A 19,641-nucleotide genomic window follows, 5' to 3' on the forward strand; every position below is an offset into this window, starting at 1 on the left:
CTTGAAACAAAATAAATACAGGCAAAAATCAGATAAACCAGGACACAGTTGCATTTGGAATGAAATACTAAGTGATATTTAGCTTTCGTTCTAAGGGCTACCCCTAAAAACCCTACAGCTTGTGAAACTGATCAAGTTAAAATAACAAATTCTAGAATTCAATATTTTTGCAGTTGTGCTTAAGCCTCCACAGGGTAAACAAACCACGCAGACACACCTGTGCCAAATGACTTCCATGCCTATTTTTTCCACTGCCAAGCAGTCTGCATGTTAAGTAGACTCACTGTGCACTGCAGGGCCCAGGTGCCAAGCAAAAACAGTTTGCTCCAGACGCATGCCTGCTCTCTGTGTCAGGGTAGGACATCTCTGTCTTAGCTACTTCCAGGGTGAAACACAGCGCTATTTTTTCCCACAGATCTGCCAAACCCTGGTTGGAATACACTGTGCTGTCCTTCCCCGGGTGGAGTCTCTGCACGGCCCACACTAACCAGAGCTCTTGGCCGAAGGAAATTCCACAGTGACGTGGAACTGGTAAGGAGGTTAGGAGTGCTCTCCACAAACTAACTTCTTGACCCTTCCCAGTATCCGAAGCTGAATCACTTCTATCCGATCTGTGAAGCCAACGAATGCATTTTCTCCCCATGATCACGAAATACCAAGTTTCACTGCAGCTCCAACATGCGACGAAAATACTCGAAAACAAGACAAGCACCATGCCTCCAAAGTAAATATGCGCCTGGTTTTTTTTTATTCCTTGTTATGCTTTTTGATATGCACCCTGTGTGTGAACTGTGTGCTGAGCACAAGAGGGCAAATCAGAGTTCAAAGACACACTCTGCCCCCCTGGGATGGAGGAGGGCCATACCCCTCCCTGTGTTTCCTAGATAAAACAAAATAGAGGCTCATGATCTGCGAATATTATGGTTTATGTTCTTGATGGGGGGCGGGCATCAAAACAACTCCATTGGTGAGGGCGTTGGGGAGTGGAGTGTGTAATGAGGAACTTAGATGCACTGAGCTTGATCATTGAGGGATACTACTGCCACTGAAGCTGGGACCCGAGCGGCTAACAAGGATTATAAGGAACCCCGCCAGAATCAGCCCATGCAAGTACAACCCTGGACCAGGGCTTCACCTCGGGGTGCTCATGGCAGGGGAGAGGCGTCCCCACCGCTCACGCCTCTGTGCAGCGGCAGGAATCCCTTACCTGCGCAGGTCTTGCCGTCGTAGGTCTCGCACACCCACTCGTGGCACTCACACAAGGGCCCGAAGTAGGTGCCGGGCTCGGTCACGTGGCAGATGCAGACGCCGCAGTCACACCGGCCCCGACCGTGGCACAGCGCGCTCCCGGGGGGCTGCCCAGGGGCGCGGCACCGGCGCTCCGACTCCGCCCGGGACAGCCTGCAGGCGGCGCCCGACCAGCTTCTGCGTGGGGCGACAGGGACCACAGCCAGGTCACAGACGCACACACACCGCCCGGTCTGCCCGGGGCCCAGTTTCCTCCCCGTGGTCCACCCTGGGGGGGGGGGGGGAGACAGACAGCCCAGGGGTATGACCCATGTGTCCCAGTTGACTGAATTTTATGAAAAACAGGAGGTGCCTACAGAGACTTGCACCTGGTCTAATGGCAAGGGGCAGAGTGGATACATTTGTAGCAAAGCAGACTTTATGGAAACTACTGGAAACTTTGCTCCCCTAAGGGAAATATCCCAGCGCACACCCGACGTGGATGCTGCGGGGGAACAAGGAGTGCAGGTATACTCAGGTGCACCTCTCTCTCCTGCCAGGGTGTGCGAGTGGTGCTTCCATTTGAGGGTGGTGTTTTTCCGAAGCAGAAGCCAAAGGTCAGAGACCAACATGCGGTGCGGATTGATCAGGAAAGCAACAGGAGCAGCTTGGAAACCGCTTATCCCACGTTCAACTTGGGAACTGCTCTTGGCTTAGCACGGCGCTCTGCAGGCGTGAGCCTTAGCCACGCAAAGCAGGCCGCTCGCTCGGTGCACAGAGGAACAGACCGCACTCACCTCAGGGACGGCGAGAAGCCTTGTGGAGCGGCTGACAGCCCGGCGAGGAGAAGGGAAGAAGCCAGCAGCAAGAAGTGCCTGAGGCTGGGCGGCCGCATGCTGAGCGCAGAGCTGCGCCTGCAAGGTGGGGCTCCCGGGGAGGCAGCAGGAGGGAGAGGGGCCACCGGCAGATGGCCAGGCAGACGGACCCACGGACACCCAAGCTGCACCCGGAGCTGCAAATGCGTTGATGAGCAGCCTGCGAGGATTTGGGCAGCGGCGCTGCTCTGGGCGGGGTGCTGGTGCCAAACCCTTCCAGTGGAGAGCCTAGGCAGAGAGGTAATTAGAAACAGTTGTACAAGCAGATGGTGTATTTGACATTAAAAAAAAAAAGGTGTCCTGTTCACAGATTTTAGAAAACCATTCCTTTCTTCAAGAACTGGCCTCCGACATTCTTGACAAGAGAATATTTGAGCTGGCTGATGACAAAGGGACCCTTAAAATAATCCCCCAAGTTGTGGGGAGGAAGGAGGAGGCCAGTTACTCCACCACATGCTGGTGAGGGGATGCAGGACTGGGGGGTGGGTGGTGAGGGGCTAGCAAACCTGGCACGGGCATTGGTCCCTGAATGTATTGTCCTTTGTTTTGAACGGCTCAGTGCCTGTCCTAAGTCTTTAGAAAGCCTGTCAGGCTTCCAGTTGCTCAGGCCAGTAGCTTATCGCACCACATTTTTTCTTGCCTTGGACGGTGCACATCCTGGTTGTCCCAAATTCACCCCAGCCTCCCGCACCAGTCAAGTGCAAGGAACCAGGATGCCTGCTCACTGCGCAAAGTGCACTGGGAAAAAGTCAGTGTCCCCTCTTCAGCACCTAGTAGGTGCTCGTCACGTATCCCTAAATGTGACAGCTCTCACCCATGAAGCACATGTGGCCTGAACATCTCTCGGTTGTCAGGCTCTGTGCCAGCGAGAAGTTGACACAACTGTAAATTCAGAAAACATGATCCCTGCTCTCTCCAGTCCAGCAGGCTAAGAAGACATTAATCACAGGAAAATACAAAAGGACAAAGGGCTGTGAGTGACCCTCCCCTAGTCCAAGATGGTGGCATTTAAGCTAAAGGTTGATGGAAGGATTTGATTGAGTGGACATAAAGGGTAGGAGTCATTCTTATTCCTATTTTAAAGTTAATAAACTGAGGACAAAGAGGGCAACTAATTTGCTCAAATTCACACAGGAAGTTAAAGCTGAAATCCAAGGGACCCCAAAGCATACTCACTGTCCCATATATTGCATGGTCATCTGGGAAAAGGTTTTAAGAACTATATGGAAGAAGAAAACATCTCCCTTCACCCTAAGGGGAATGCTGTAGCTGCAATAGTTCATGAAACAGAACTGCCCAAGAACTATCTCTGGTTCTGTCACCTTAAAGTCGGGGATGGGGGCCGGCACTGTGGCACAGCAGGTTAATGCCCTAGCCTGAAGCGCTCGCGTCCCATATGGGCGCCCGGTTCTAGTCCCAGCTGCTCCTCTTCCTATTCAATTCTCTGCTATGGCCTGGGAAAGCCATAGAGGATGGCCCAAGTCCTTGGTTCCCTGCACCCACGTGGGAGACCTGGAAGAAGCTGCTGGCTCCTGGCTTTGGATAGGTGCAGCTCCAGCCATTGCGGCCATCTGGGGAGTGAACCAGTGGATGGAAGACCTCTCTCTCTATCTCTACTTCTCTCTGTTAATTCTGTCTTTCAAATAAATAGAATAAATCTTAAAAAAAAAAAAAGCTGGGGATGAACTCTGTCAGGATGGGGCTTTTCTTTGTCTTTTACCTAAATAGATACAAGGGCAAGACCACCCCAAAATCTACCTCCTGGAGCAAGCACGTAAACGAAGGCCTTCTCATCACTGCCCACCCTTTTTCTATCTCTTTTTGTCTCCTATTCTGGGAAAGGCTTTGCATCAAGCAGATCTCTGTCCACTCCTGTCCCATACACCTAAGCATCTTATAATTGACTGACCCTTTAGCAACTCTTAACCAGACATGTGCACACTGGTGGGGAGGTCTTCCATCAGGAGGCCAGACAGGCGGTTGCCGTTCTGCAAATGGAAGTGGATGGGTCTGGACAGGGAATGCTGGGGTCTAGGGTATCCAGAGCGTGTCTCAGAATCAAGGAGACAGACTCCGGGTTGCCAGGTACCCTGAACTACTGCTTCATACAGAGCTGTCTGTAGTTCAGGTCTGTATGAAGGAAGAACAGGACAGGAGTTACTAACTCAGTGGTTCTCAAAGTGTGGTCCATGAGCCAAGAGGGTCAGCATCCCCTGGGAACTTGTTAGAAATGAAAGCTCTCAGATCCCAACCCCACATCTACCGACTCACAAGGTGCATTTCAACGCTTTCACTTACGCATCATAATTTGAGAGGCCTCAGGAAGCACAAGTCTCAGCGCTGAAGCTGAGGGTGCCTGCGTCTAAGAGTGGTTAGATGCACTCTGTCCTGGCTGAGCTTCCAGAGTTATTCTCCTTCCTACCCATCTGTAATACTGTGACAGCATAGAGGGAGTCCTCTTGCCAACACCCAGAAACTTTGGTGACTCAGAGACTACAAGGACACTAAAAAGAAAGCATCAGCTCCAAAACCCAACTAGAAATTTGCAATGAAAATATGGGAGCTTTAATAAGTAAGTCATCTACTGTTTACCTTTTTGCATATTTTCTGAGTAGAAAAAAAGAACCATTTTGAAATAGGGACCCTATGATTTGAAGATTGCTGTCACGAGTTAAAATGATTTTTTTAACCTCTAGTATTCTCAAACAGTATAGCATTCAGTCAGCAATAGTATTTTCAGGAGTTTACAGCTGTGAAGTGGATTGTGTATACTAAGTGATTGAGAGAATTTGAATGTTCAGATCATTATATTGCTGTGACTCAGAAATGATAGTCCCAGTACGTTGAACTTCTTCTATTGTGGCTGACTTGGTGACTCAGTGTAAAGTCTTAGATCCACAGAAATTGTCAAGGTAAAAGGATAAATATAAATGTACTCCTTTTAGCAAACTGTTTTCTCTGCTTTCATCTAAAACAGTGGCCAATACATACTATATCCTCGATATATATTTGTGGCATGCATAAATTAACTGAAAATGATGGAAAGCATGAATAACAGATCTGTGAATCAACAAAGGATGCAGATGCTACAATGGATTCTGAATCCACTGTCAGATGGCATCTGGGATCTGGCATCACTGTGGATTCAACCTGAATCCATGCACGTTACCATAAATCTTCCTGTAATTCCAAACTACATCATTTTTACCTACTCTATGGGGTCATAATCCTTGGAGTTATCTTTAATTCCTCTGGATTATCCATTAAATCCCTGAGTGGTGCTGATTCTACCTCCTCCCATTTTGATACCTTTCCTCTTCATCTCATATCTTCTATACTATTGGTATAGCATCCCAACTGGCATCATTGCATTTGTTCTCCACATTTTCAATCTATCTCTCCCATGCTCCTTCACAGATCCTTCTAATGTTCAAATTTCATCATGCCCATTCCCTATGGAAAAATACTTCTCAATTATTGTAGTGGAAAACAGCTGCAGGTTCATGCAAGGTCATTATCATTCAGATGCTGACTGTCTGCACGATAGATGTGTGCACCTTCACCCAGATCCCTCCCCAGGGCACATGCACCTAACCCTACTTGATGGCAATATCTCTGGCTGCTGATGACTCAAAGCTGACCTTCAGTGCTCAGAGGAAATGGATTAATGAAAATGGATGCTCACAACAGTGACAATGCAGCCCTTTCCCTGCCTGGCCTTGGCCGAGTTCATTTCCCTCAGGTACTATACAGGAAAACAACCAGTGAGGGTAGGCATTTGGTACAGTGGTTAAGCCATTGCCTGAGACTCTGGCATCCCATATCCAAAAGCTGGGGTCTGAGTCCTAGCTCTGCTTCTGCTGCCAGCTTCCTACTTCCTTTATGGCAACAAGTAGCTGGGTCCCTGCCACCCATATGAGAGACCTGGATTTGGTTCCCAACTGCTGGAGTTGGTCTGGCGCAGTCCTAGCTGTTGCAAAGTGGGTAAGCATTCTCACTCTCACTCTCTTTCTCTCTCTCTCATTTTCAAATAAATCAAAATAAATATTTTAAAAATAAGCAATGGGTGTGAACATGGTTACCCAACATTCCCATAAAGAGGAGCCTGGTCATGCTGCTGTCCAGTCTCAGTGGTAACTGCTTACCCATGCTGGATATGCATCAGATTCACAGCCCCAGCTCTTAATGCAGAGACTGTTAAGAATTACTAGGCACCAGATCTCCAAGAGGAATATCTAAGATGAAAGGTAGAAATGCAATGTAAATAAGCAGCTAAAGAAACAAATGTGCAAAATGAAAAAAAAAATCAGAGGAAATAGGCAATTCAGACAAAAGACTAATTGAATAAAAAATTATAAATTCACTCCTCAGAGATCTCAGATTCTGGATTTGCAAAAATATGCTGTCCTAAGAAAAGGACTACCAAAAATAAAATGTTTAAAAGCTTAGTATATAATAGCTGGGGAGAAGTTACAAAACAGACTAAAAAATAAAATTGAGAAGCCTAGAAAATAAAGCCAAAACAGAGAGATGAATAAAGATTAAAAACTTACATGCTGATCTAAGATGTTCAATATCTAATTAATAGAAGTCCTAGAAAAGAAGTCATAAAAGTAAGGAGTGGGGTGAAATCACTGATGAAAAACTAAAGAAAATTTCCCCAAATTGTGAAGGGCATGAGTTTTTGTAATAAAAAGTGCTACTTGACACCCAGAAAATGAATGAAAATGATAGAAACAAAGGCACATCAGGATGGAATGCCAGAAAAGTGGGAAAGAGGAACTCCTAAGAACTTCCAGGAAGAGGAGAAAAAAGAAGAAGAAGAAGAAGAAGAAGAAGAAGAAGAAGAAGAAGAAGAAGAAGCAGCAGCAGCAGCAGCAGCAGCAGCAGCAGCCGCCACATTCAGCAAGCCAGGAGCAAGAAGAATATTGGATGCTTTAACAGCAACAATTTCCAGCTCCAAATTCTACTTCTAATGTATACATTAATTAAAACATTTTCAGTTATACTGGGCTTAAAAATGTTTTAAAGAAGGGTATTGTGGTAAAGCAGTTAAGCCAATGCCCGGGATGCTTCACCCCTTAACAGAATGTCTGGTTCAAGTCCTGCCTCCACTTACAATTCAGCTTCCTGCTAACAAGCACCTTGGGAGACAGCAAGGGATGGTTCAGGTACTTGGGTTCCTTGTACCCATATGGGAGACCCAGATGGAGTTTCTGGCTCTTGGCTTCAGCTTGGTTCATCCCCAGTTGTTGAGAGAATCTGGGAGTGAACCAGTATATGAAACATCTCTCTGTGTAACTCTGTCACTCTGCCTTTCAAAGAAAGACAGCAGAAGGGAAAGAGGGAAGGAAGGGAGGGAGGGAGGGAGGGAAGGAAGAAAGAAAGAGAGGAGGAGGGAAGGAAGGAAAATTTAAACGTAGTTTACACAGGGTTGTGCTTGTGGCAAAGTGGGTAAAGCTGCCGACTTCAGTGCTGGCATCCCATATGGGCACCAGTTGTAGTCCCGGCTGCTCCACTTCCAAGCCAGCTCTCTTGCTACGGCCTGGGGAAGCAATAGAGGATGGCCCAAGTCTTTGGGCCCCTGCACCAGCATGGGAGACCCAAAAGAAGCTCCTGGCTCCTGGTTTTGGATCAGCACAGATTTGGCCATTGCAGCCAAATGGGGAGTGAACCAGAGGATGGAAGACCTCTCGACCTCTCTCTCTGCCTCTCCATCTCTCTCTGTGTAACTCTGACTTAAATAAATAAATAAATCTAAAAAAAGGAGTAGTTTGCACTTGCTCCCTATTTGGAAAGACAAAAGATCTGATTTACTTACTACCACGAGGTCAAAAATCAAGTAAGAGATAATGCAGAATTCAGAAAATGGGAAGCAACCCAGAAGAGATGGAAGAGAACAGGTTTCCATGAGCAGGTGCGGTTGCTGTGAGAGGCTGGGAGGCTTCGGGAGGTAGGGTTCCAAGAAATCACAGTATGGACCTGACCAGATTGAACCTAGTAACTCTGGCCAGTGAGAAGCAGCATTGCAGTAATAGGAAAATGCAACCACAGGTACGTAGAGAACATAGTCAAAATACTACTAATCCCACTACTACTACTACTACTAATACTACTACTACTACTAAATGCAAAAAAGACAAAGGAAATATCACATATCTTGGGATAATAGTGAAGAATATTTACATTGTTACAGTAATAAAAATTTTTAATATTGACCTAGCTAAGGTTAATATAATTAACTGGGAAGGCAGGAATAGGGGAAATGCAATGGTAACATCTTCTCTTCCATAGATGGACTGCAGGAAATACAGACACATTTTCAGAAGCATGAAGATAAATGCCAGAAGGGAAAAGTGGCTGAGAGTTGAACCCTCTTGCTTTGTGGTAACCACATGGGGCTGTTGGAGCAATGAGATGGGAGACTTCAATATGAGCCTTTTACTAATGTATCATTTGACCTCTTAAAATATTTTCAAGGACCATGTACATGAAAAACATTTTAATGCAATTAATAACGTGTACACCAAGAACACAAAATGATGAGCAAAGACCCAGTTTTGGGGGCAAGAAGCTCGCTTTGGTGAAGTCCACACTCCTCTCCCTAATACCAGCCACTAGTCTCTCACCATCTAGTGACCACACAGTGCAAGCATTCTCATTCTGTAGAGCTGACATGTAAGGAGAAAGCGGCAAATTTCTCCAAGATTTCAGTAGGAATTGAATAGAAATCCAAATTTCTAAATCCCCTTCCCATTTCCTCATTACTATGAGTATTGTGCTTCTACTCAGCCTCTGAGATCAAAGTACTTTCTAGACTAAGCCCTCCCTCTAATTATAACTCCCTTGGACTTAATCTCTCCTTTTCTTTTACTTTAAAGCAATGCCAAGATTTGGAGGCCTTGTGAGATATTGGGCATTATTATCATACTTATCTACTCTATGCTTCATGAGAATAGTACCGTTTGGCCTCTTTGTAGCTTCTGCAAAACCTTGTCTGAGGCTGTGAGAATGTAAATGTGAACCCAGCAAGGGCAGCTCTCATTGCCACGCAAATGTAGGTGTACATAAAGATGCCCTCGGGGCCAGACGTTCTTAAATCAGCAGATAGAATCCTTGTGTTTACTTGTGTTTTTCTAACTCTGACTTAGTGGACCAACACAGACCAATGGGGTCGTTCAGGAAGTACTTTGCTAATAGCAGCAGCAGCAGGTGATTTCAAACAAAGGGGAAAGGAAGACCAGGCAGTCTCTGTTCTGAAAATTCACTGGCAAAAGCATTGGCAAGGAAAAAAAAATAAAGCAAGGAGAGCCAGCCTCAGACCCGAAATAGCCAAAAGTGTAGGCATTCATGAGCAAGCACACAAGAAGGTCACACAACCTATGGGGGAAAGTATTTGCTCTCTGTTGCTGTCTCCTTGTCTCTGTCTCTCTCTCTCCCTCTCCTCCCACCCCACCGTGTATGTGTGTGTGCGCATGCATGTGTGCATGTGTGTGAGTGTTCTGGCATATCAAACTGAGCTTTGGATAAAAGATTCCCCCTGAATTCTCTGAAGCATATTCAGCATTATTTTTAGCACTCATAGGATTGGCAGATCTGCTGCAATCAATGTGTTTGGTGAAGGCTGCCGGAACCCACAACCTCCAGACCTCAATGCTGGCCTAACTGTTGGGCTGGTTGATTTGATTTGTTTTGTTTTGTTTTACCTTTTATTCATGCACCAGCATCACTCCAAGTCAGTTCCTTATCTCAAGCATCAAACATTAAAAACTGCCTCTGATACTCATTGTACTAAGAAACACATCTAGGACAGGACACAAGGAAGGATCACTGGTTTACACACATGCCACACCAGGCCTGTGGAGCATTCAGAAACAAATTACTGCTGGGTAAGGCAGCTTCAAGCCCATGTCTTTTCTCATGAACTTTTTCCTGCTTTTTGACTCTTCCTTCACTCATTGTATTACTAGTGTTGCCTGGAATAAAGGGACGACAAAGCTCTGCCTATCCTTAGAAAATGCAGGCTTTTTCCTCCCTCTCTTTCTTCCCTCCCACTATCACATTTGCCCCTAGATGGGGGCCATGGTTGACTGCTCAAGTCCTTGAGTCTCATCTCCCAGTCCTCTCCCCATGACTCACTGCACTACACGCCATCCACCAGTCCTTTTTCTACTTCTGGCGCATTCCTAAAACAATTCAGGCTTGGCCTTTGCCTGATTGATCCCTCACAAGACTCTGTTGTCTCCAAAACTTGGGCTGTCTGGATTCCCCTCAAACAACAGCCATAAAGAAGGGCTTTCCCTGGCCACTCGCCATTCCCTTGTCCAAGCATCCTTTATTCCTTTACCCAGTCTTCCTTTCCTGATAGCACTCACCACGCTCTGTCATCACTGTTGCCATTTATTTCTCCACTTGTACGCATCTGAACTTCCACTTCCTGTTTAACTGCAAGTTCCAGGACAGCCGGGTCTAACCTCTTCTTGCTCTTTATTATAACCCCAATATCTTGCACAGAGCAGCATCTCAATTCATAGTCCCTGAAAGAATGAATGAATGAAAAGTTCTATCCACTTGATTAAACTCATCCGTTTGAACTTAAGAGAATATTTCAAGTTCAATGAAAGGACCCATTTAAGCAACTAAAATACAAAAATCACTAAGGAAATTCATTCTGTTTATTGTGAAAAAAATCAAGAAAGACAATCTGGAGTTAGATCATTCACAATACATACTGAACTCTCCATTTAAGGATGGCACTAATTGTTAGAGTCAAGTTGAAGTTAAAAAAAAAAAAAATCCGGGGCTGGCACTGTGGCGTAGCGGATAAAGCCACCGCCTGCCGTGCCAGCATCCCTTATGGGCGCCACTTTGAGTGCTGGCTGCTCCACTTCCCATCCAGCTCTCTGCCGTAGCCTAGGAAAGCAGTAGAGGATGGCCCAAGTCCTTGGACTCCTGCCCCACATGGGAGACCCAGAAAAAGCACCTGGTTTTAGATCGGCACAGTTCTGGCCATTGTGGCCAATTAGGGAGTGAACCAGCAGATGGAAGACACCCCCTACCCCCGCCTCTCCTTATCTCTGTGTAACTCTGACTTTCAAATAAATAAATAATCTTTAAAAAAATTTTTAAATAAATTTTAAAAAATCTTGATTTCACCCAAAACCCACTTGGATGACATTTTCAGCCAGCAGTACCTGCCAGGTTTTCAAATAGTCAGAGGTGCACTCAAGCTTTCAGGAGGACCAAGTATCCCTGGGCAGCAGTAAAAATAAGCTCAAATTTCCAAGAAAAAGAAGACCTTTCCAGCAATGCCAGGGCTGCGCAGTAAAAAGGTGCGTAGTTAACATCTTTTCCAGACATCAGCAGAGAACCAAAGGGCATTTTTCCCGCCCGCATGGTGAAAACACCTGGAAATATTCGGAGTCTCTGGGATGAGAACTATTCTGTCACTCTTCTGAGTATATTTGCAGTTCTTGTCGATACTGAAAGGAAATTTCAGGAGAAAAAAATCTAGAAGTGATTTTTATTGACTCCAGGAGAACAAAGATTCATCACTTAAATACTACTTCATCCCTTGTACAAATGGACTTCTAGTTCCTAACGTGGTGCTCAGCTGTTAATCAATTACCAACCAGGAGGACATCGCAGGGGGCAGGCCAGTAGAGAGGGTACCGAACGTTTTAGAAACGCATACGAGTCCAGCTGTGTCACCTGAGCGCTGCGTGGCCTTGGCAGCCTTCCTCACCCTGCTGACTTTCAGTTTCCAAAACGGCACGGCTGAAGGGAACATTGGTTCCCTGTAATGCTAAGCTTCTGGGAGTATATTCTCTTTGTGTACTGACCCAAAGTCTAGTCATAAATGGATATAAAGATACAAATGTGTGTGTGTGTGTGTGTGTGTGTACAGAGAGAGAAAGAGAGATGGAAATGGTGGGAACTAGTACTACTGGTTCTTACTTGTCGGGTAGCAGGCATTAAATAGAGCTATTTGAAAGGCATACTGATGCAGAGACACACTGACAGAGATCTTTTATCTGCCTGTTTACTCTACAAATGCCCGCAACAGCCAAAGCCAGGAACCAGGCCCTCAGTCCCATAAAGATGATGATTACCTAACTACCGGAGCTGTCACCTGCTGCCTCCCAGGTCTGCACTGGCAGGAAGCTGAAACTAAGAGCAAAGACAGGACTCAAACCCAGATACTCCAATGTGGGCTATAGGTGTCCCAGACGGTGATCAAACCACTACGCCAAACGCCAGCCTCTGGAGCTATTCCACACAAGTTTCCAGAAGTTAACAGGCGTTCATTCACATGTGTTTTTATTGCTACAGTGGCACTCAGGAACCCCGGGGCTCCTGGTCATAGCACCATTCAGGGCTTGTGTGCGGTGTGCACCATTTCTGTCCTGTGTGAAAACTTTTATTCACTACTGGTCCCATTATTTTTACTATTATTCCAATTGCTATTATTCTTTGTAAGTCAAATTAAAAAAAAGAAAGAAAGACATGCAGCTAGGCTGTGTAGGTGACGAGGTGCTGGGCAGGCCGTGGGCGAGTTCCCGAGCTAGGAGGTTTTATCAGGAGTGCCTTCTGTGGGATTTTGATGCATGCCGTAGGAATAATAATTACATTGTAAGAGCCCATGTCAGAACTGATTATTTTCCCATAATATATGCACCTTGTACAAGGGAAATTATAGGTTTGTGAGACATGGACTTGGATGTAATTTGTTTCACTAGACAATTTGCCATAAACATGTGTTATTCTGATGAAAATGGTCAGTGGGACTTTTAAAATTTCATAAACAGTGAAGAAATGCAGCCACAGAAAATTTCATCTGACATAAGTCTGACAATCAATCTAGATAAATTACTGTGAATAACATAAATTAAATTCCTTTAGAGGAAGGGAGTTGTGTTAAGTACAGCCAGGAACCAAAAGGAGGGGTAGCTGAGCAGCCAGAGGGAAAGCTGGGCAGGAACAAACAGCCAGTGGGCAGCTCCCTGGATTCCCACTGCTCCTTCACCTTCTGCCTCCCTCTTCACCACAGCATCTCTGTAAAATACACTTGCCTTTCGAGCTTCAGTTGAAAGGGCCAAGCGAATTGTTCCTTTAGTTGATTCATCCCGAGTCAGTGGCTTTGCCACTATAGAATCCAGCGAAGGCTCACACACAGCAGTTCTTGAAAACCAGCTATTTGTAGCAGTGTCGTGGTGTGTCGGAAGACTACTGAAATCAACAGGAAAATCAAGTTCACTAGTTTTTGCACTATTTTTCTAATTAACTGACTTGATAGCTCTATTTATGATTGATTGGGTACAACCATGGATGGAAAAAGAAATATCATATACTTCTATCAACTGCTGACAAAACTTTAACATGAAACATGAAAATATTAAAATATCTAACTACTCTATCTTATGAGGTTTGTTCTTCCATTAGTTTTCATGACTTAGAAACTCATGTTCCTTAAGATGAATGAAATAACAAATTTAAGAAATCAAATTAATTTTCATTGAGAACTTTGAGTATTAATCATTTTACATACCTATATAGCTCATCAGATATAGCATCCATTATGAAATTCATCATCATTTTATGTACCATGGAAAAGGAAGAAACATAGCCAACTGTAACTATGACATGCTCTTCTCAGACTTCTAATTTTACATTTATTAGAAAAGGTGATTTAGGCTTATTTAAAAGTATTTTAATGTATACATTAAAAATCAATCAGAAAACCCAAGTTAAATAAGTTGGTAGAGATATTTCTAAAACTCCCTTGCGGAGTCCAACTATTCACTTTTCAACTTGGAAACATATGACTGTTTCCCATCCATCATCTTCTACATTAAGTATTGATCATGAAATTGTACTTGAAACAATCTATAAAAAACAAATACCTTTGATGCTGAGGTTCTTAAAAAAATTTTGTAATCTTTTTACAAGCTGACGCTGAGTTTTTTGTATATTTGTATAGCTGTCTAATTTTTTAATTTCAACTTCTAGAATTTTGCTTTTCTTACCTGATACCATGGCCTGCTCCTGCCCAACACACTTATTTGGTTCCAAAGATCACTCTGCTATTATTTCTGAGATTTTCTTCCAAGCTCTTTCACACTACTTTCACAGGTTGCAAGGATGGAAGTCTGAATTTTGTGCATCACTGTGTCTTCCTTGGCCAAGAAGGACTGCAAAATACCATTAACTGCTACTGATCCAATTTCAGATTTGTTAAAAATCTGCATAAAATAATCGCCCTTTTAGAAGCAATAAAATATGATACCTTATTAAACATTTTCAATATTGAGAGGTAGACACATACTGCTGCTCACAAAAGTCAGACTAGAATACCGAGAAGGCATTCGTGAACAATGTGAGCTTCTTTTGGAAGAATTGGCCTGAGGCTAAATGACAAAGGTAAACTTTATTCTGCACCCTTGATTTTCCATTCCAGTTACTTCTTTCTCCTCTTCCACCTGTTGTCAGGTAACTCAGTTTCCTTTCATTCAGCTTGAGGCATTGGGTCATCCCCATGTTCTTCCTTTAGCAACACGTCCCTGCCTGGAATCACTTATTCATTCAAGAAATATTCAATGTGCATTTACTAAGGATTATCAAGAATGAGGCTAGGTCTGAAATATGAGAAGAAAGGTCCACAAAGATAGACTGGAAGGCTATTTCCCCTATTTCTAATATTTCTCACGGTTACAAAGATAGGTCCTACTGCACTCTTGAAGTCAGTGGTATTGTCCCACGTCCGCCATAATTTGTGACATCCAGCATTGGGTCACAAGTACAGAAACAGAGCCATACGCCTTAGACTCTTCAGAAAAGCACTTGCCAACAAGCTAGGTGGAGAAGAGCAGGCTGGAAGCCTCCAGCAGTTGGCCTCCTCAGAGAGTAACTCAACGTTCAAAGCCAGGTCATGCTGTACTCAGGATGGCCAGGCACTGACCGGACAAGGCAGGGCTGTAGAGTCCAGTCATCTCTGCCCTGTGTTCAATGTCTTCCACAAATCTGCTCGGTATCTATCCTTCAGCCCAGATGGCTAATCACAACCATCTTAGCTTCTACTGAACATGTAATGACAGCTACTTAATTTTTGCACTGTACTGTAAGTGCTCTGTGTTGTATTTTTTCAACAACTTGAAGGTATCTATTGTAGATAGCACACAGTTGATGGCCTTCTCAGGGCATGACTGTTACGTGAACTCAGCAAATCTTCTGTAGTTTTAAAATCCAGAATTCTCCAACACAATCATTCTAAATCCTACTCTCTGTGGGCCTTGTGCCTAAAATTACATGATAGTTTATTGTCTTCACCTCTCTGTCCCACTTCTTCTACTTCCACCTTGTCTCTCCTGGGAGCATTTATATTAAAATTAATTGCATATAATGCTCATCTCAGAATCTGCTTTTGAGAAATTTGAACTACAATAACTTATCAAGTAAAAACACCATTATTTGAATTGGAAAATTCAGTTACAAAGATTCATTATACCAATTGTTTGGCATTATATAAACACAAAAACCAAATCATGGCCATATTTTTATTTTGTTATATAACTTCGTGAAAATTTATGCATAAAACTTTTAGTGTAATTCCTTTCACTGAAGATTTTATTTAAGAAGGGACACAGTATTTTGATATAATTTAGTTATCATACGCCTGGAAGTAGATGATGAATCCAATTGCCTCTTATGGCTTTTTCCAGTCCGACAATGTAAGAATGGTTTGGAGACTAATGAAAACATACTTATTCAACCTCATCTTCTATTTTCTTTTCACATAGAAATAGGAAGCTTTGGTTCCCTGGTGGTTTAGTAATTAGACATTATCACACCTGTGTTTCAAGATTGATTTCTGGTCAAAGAATGGAAAATTTTCAGTTCATAACATAAAAACATTTGACTGTCTCACTAAAAATACCCATTTCCTTAAAGGGAAAATTATTCATCCAAAGCATTTAAGTCTTGAACAAGTAAATTTATGAACTTACTGGTATTTAGTTAATTCATTAAACAATATTGAGAGGGTTTTTTTGGTTAAAAAAAGGATAAGATAAGGAAAATAGGGGATTCAAAAGCTTCTAAAGTTAGGTTACCCTCTTTAAGGGCCTCAAAATCTAAATAAGAAATATATTTGTAAATAATTACCATAAAAGACAATATTAAGCCAACAAAAGGCCAAATTACCCACTGAAAAATATTAACATAGAATACTGTGTCATGAATAAATACGTCACATATTTTTCAAGAATTTCCCTGAATTACTTTTTTTCTTTTTTTTTTAAACTTTTATTTAATGAATATAAATTTCCAAAGTACAGCTTATGGATTACAATGGTTTCCCCCCGCCATAACTTCCCTCCCACCCACAACCCTCCCCTTTCCCGCTCCCTCTCCCCTTCCATTCACATCAAGATTCATTTTCAATTCTCTTTATATACAGAAGATCAGTTTAGTATATATTAAGTAAAGATTTCAACAGTTTGCTCTCACATAGCAACACCAAGTGAAAAATACTGTTGGAGTACTAGTTATAGCATTAAATCACAATGTACAGCACATTAAGGACAGAGATCCTACATGATATTTTGTTAAGAATTGATTAATTTTCTATGCAATTTCCAATTTAACACCAAGTTTTTTTTTTCATTTTCAATTATCTTTATATACAGAAGATCGATTCAGTATATGCTAAGTAAAGATTTCATCAGTTTGCACCCACACAGAAACACAAGGTGTAAAAATACTGTTTCAGTACTAGTTATAGCATTACTTCACATTGGACAACACATTAAAGACAGATCCCACATGAGACATAAGTACACAGTGACTCCTGTTGTTGATTTAACAATTTGACACTCTTGTTTATGGCGTCAGTAATCTCCCTAGGCTCTAGTCATGAGTTGCCAAGGCTATGGAAGCCTTTAGGGTTCACCGACTTTGATCTTATTCCGATAGGGTCATAGTCAAAGTGGAAGTTCTCTCCTCCCTTCAGAGAAAGGTACCTCCTACTTTGATGGCCCCATTCTTTCCATTGGGATCTCACTCGCAGAGATCTTTCATTTAGGTCTTTTTTTTTTTTTTTTCAGAGTATATTGGCTTTCCATGCCTAAAATACTCTCATGGGCTCTTCAGCCAGATCCGAATGTCTTAAGGGCTGATTCTGAGGCCAGAGTGTTATTTAGGACATCTGCCATTCTATGAGTCTGCTGTGTCTCCCACTTCCCATATTGGATCGTTCTTTCCCTTTTTGGTTCTATCAGTTAGTATTAGCAGACACTAGTCTTGTTTGTGTGATCCCTTTGACTCTTAGACCTATCAGTGTGATCAATTGTGAACTGAAGATGATCACTTGGACTAGTGAGATGGCATTGGTACATGCCACCTTGATGGGATTGTATTGGAATCCCCTGGCACGTTTCTGACTCCACCATTTGGGGCAAGTCCGATTGAGCATGCCCCAAATTGTACATCTCCTCCCTCTCTTTTTCCCACTCTTATATTTAACAGGGATCATTTTTCAGTTAAAATTTAAACACCTAAGAATAATTGTGTGTTAATTACAGAGTTCAACCAATAGTACTAGAACAAAAAAATACTAAAATGGATAAAGATTTATGTTGTACATCAACAGTCAGGACAAGAGCTGATCAAGTTACTGTTTCTCATAGTGCCCATTTCACTTCAACAGGTTTCCCCTTTGGTGCTCACTTAGTTGTCGCAGATCAGAGAAAACAAATGATATTTGTCTCTTTGGGACTGGCTTAATTCACTCAGCATGATGTTTTCCAGATTCCTCCATCTTGTTGCAAATGACTGGGTTTCATTGTTCTTTACTGCTGTATAGTATTCTATGGAGTACATGTCCCATAATTTATTTATCCAGTTTACTGTTGATGGGCATTTGGGTTGGTTACAGGTCTTAGCTATTGTGAATTGAGCTGCAATAAACATTAAGGTGCAGACGGCTTTTTTATTTGCCAATTTAATTTCCTTTGGGTAAATTCCAAGGAGTCGGATGGCTGGGTTGTATGGTAGGGTTATGTTCAGGTTTCTGAGGAATCTCCAGACTGACTTCCATAGTGGCTTAACCAGTTTGCATTCCCACCAACAGTGGGTTAGTGTCCCTTTTTCCCCACATCCTCTCCAGCATCTGTTGTTGGTAGATTTCTGAATGTGAGCCATTCTCACCGGGGTGAGGTGAAACCTCATTGTGGTTTTGATTTGCATTTCCCTGATTGCTAGTGATCTTGAACATTTTTTCATGTGTCTGTTGGCCATTTGGATTTCCTCTTTTGAAAAATGTCTATTGAGGTCTTGGCCCATCTCTTAAGTGGGTTGTTTGTTTTGATGTTGTGGAGTTTCTTGATTTCTTTGTAGATTCTAGTTCCCTGAATTACCTTTAATATTATATACTCTTTATTTTTAGAGTCTAGCTACAATCTTACCAATCCCAATTGTATTGGTTACCACTGGGATGACAGAGGTTGAATAGTTTTTTATTTACCCTATAATACATATTTCTTAAAGGATCCTCTCACAAATTTCATAAGATTCTAAAAGTCTTGGTCATTTTTCCCCTTGATGTTTTGCTTCCTAATCTCTCTTCTTTCTCTGTAGGTATTTTCCATGTGAAGAAGAGCTACTGAATTCTAAGAAATTTGTGTTAGCACAAAATTCTTTGACTTCAGAAAATCACAAGGATTTGATTCAAATTCTTAAATTGCATAATCCAAGTTGTTGCATATACAATAAAACCTGCAGAAATAATGCTATTTGGCATCAAAGAACTTCCACAGGAAGCATTGCTAATAGTTTACTGAGCTTAACTACTCAAGCTAAACTTCAGCCCCAGGAAAAACCAGTTCTACACTCAGTGTTCCATTTGCACAAGTGAGCAAGGCTAGGAAATGATGAAGACGTCTCGCTTTAAATTCATGGTCAATTATTTCAAGTGGGTTTTTGATTCTCCTAGTCATTCTGCCATTTTTACCTTCTCCAGCCTCTCTTTCATTCTCCTAATTGATGATTGCATATTTTTTTTTCCCGTCAAACCTGCAGCATATCCTTCCTCAGTTCTCACTCTCACTTAAGGAGTGTCTTCCTGTTTCACTGAAATAATGTGAGATCAATTAGACAATAATTTCCGTAAGTTCATGCCACCAAGTCACCTACTGTCTGTGTCAGGACTTTATGCTCCATCTTGTTTCCTGTTCATGTGAATGAGTGGATGAACCCCCTGGGCTTCTAGATTGGCCAGCTCTCCTTTGTTTACTGGCTCCCAACCCAGGTCTCTATGCAAGGGCACTGTCCTATTTATTTGCCTATCTCTACTGCATCATCAAGTAGATGGTCAGCACAAATGTCATGCTGTTATGTCTCCCATCTTAAAAATAAAACAAAACTCTGATCCACTTTCTCCTTCAGTTCCCACGCCATTTCTCTCTAATTACAGGAAAATCCTTGAAAGAGTTGTCTACCTATAAGGACTCCATTCTCATATGCTCGTCTCCTGAGCCTCTAAAAG

General features: G+C 42.8%; 1 protein-coding gene across 1 annotated transcript in view; it reads right to left on the minus strand.

Moving 5' to 3' along the window:
• ITGBL1 (integrin subunit beta like 1) overlaps positions 1-2,243 on the minus strand; it is a 273,833-nt gene extending 271,590 nt beyond the window's left edge. Inside the window, exons 1-2 of the mRNA XM_062195263.1 lie at positions 2,025-2,243; positions 1,208-1,425 (exon numbers count right to left, since the gene is read on the minus strand). Coding sequence (XP_062051247.1) covers positions 1,208-1,425; positions 2,025-2,122 — 316 coding nt within the window. The 5' untranslated portion in view covers positions 2,123-2,243. The remainder of the gene's footprint in view (positions 1-1,207; positions 1,426-2,024) is intronic.
• Positions 2,244-19,641: the final 17,398 nt, after the last annotated feature.

Source organism: Lepus europaeus, chromosome 6 (assembly GCF_033115175.1).
Source record: "Lepus europaeus isolate LE1 chromosome 6, mLepTim1.pri, whole genome shotgun sequence".
In the NCBI taxonomy this organism is placed as follows: Eukaryota; Metazoa; Chordata; class Mammalia; order Lagomorpha; family Leporidae; genus Lepus; species Lepus europaeus.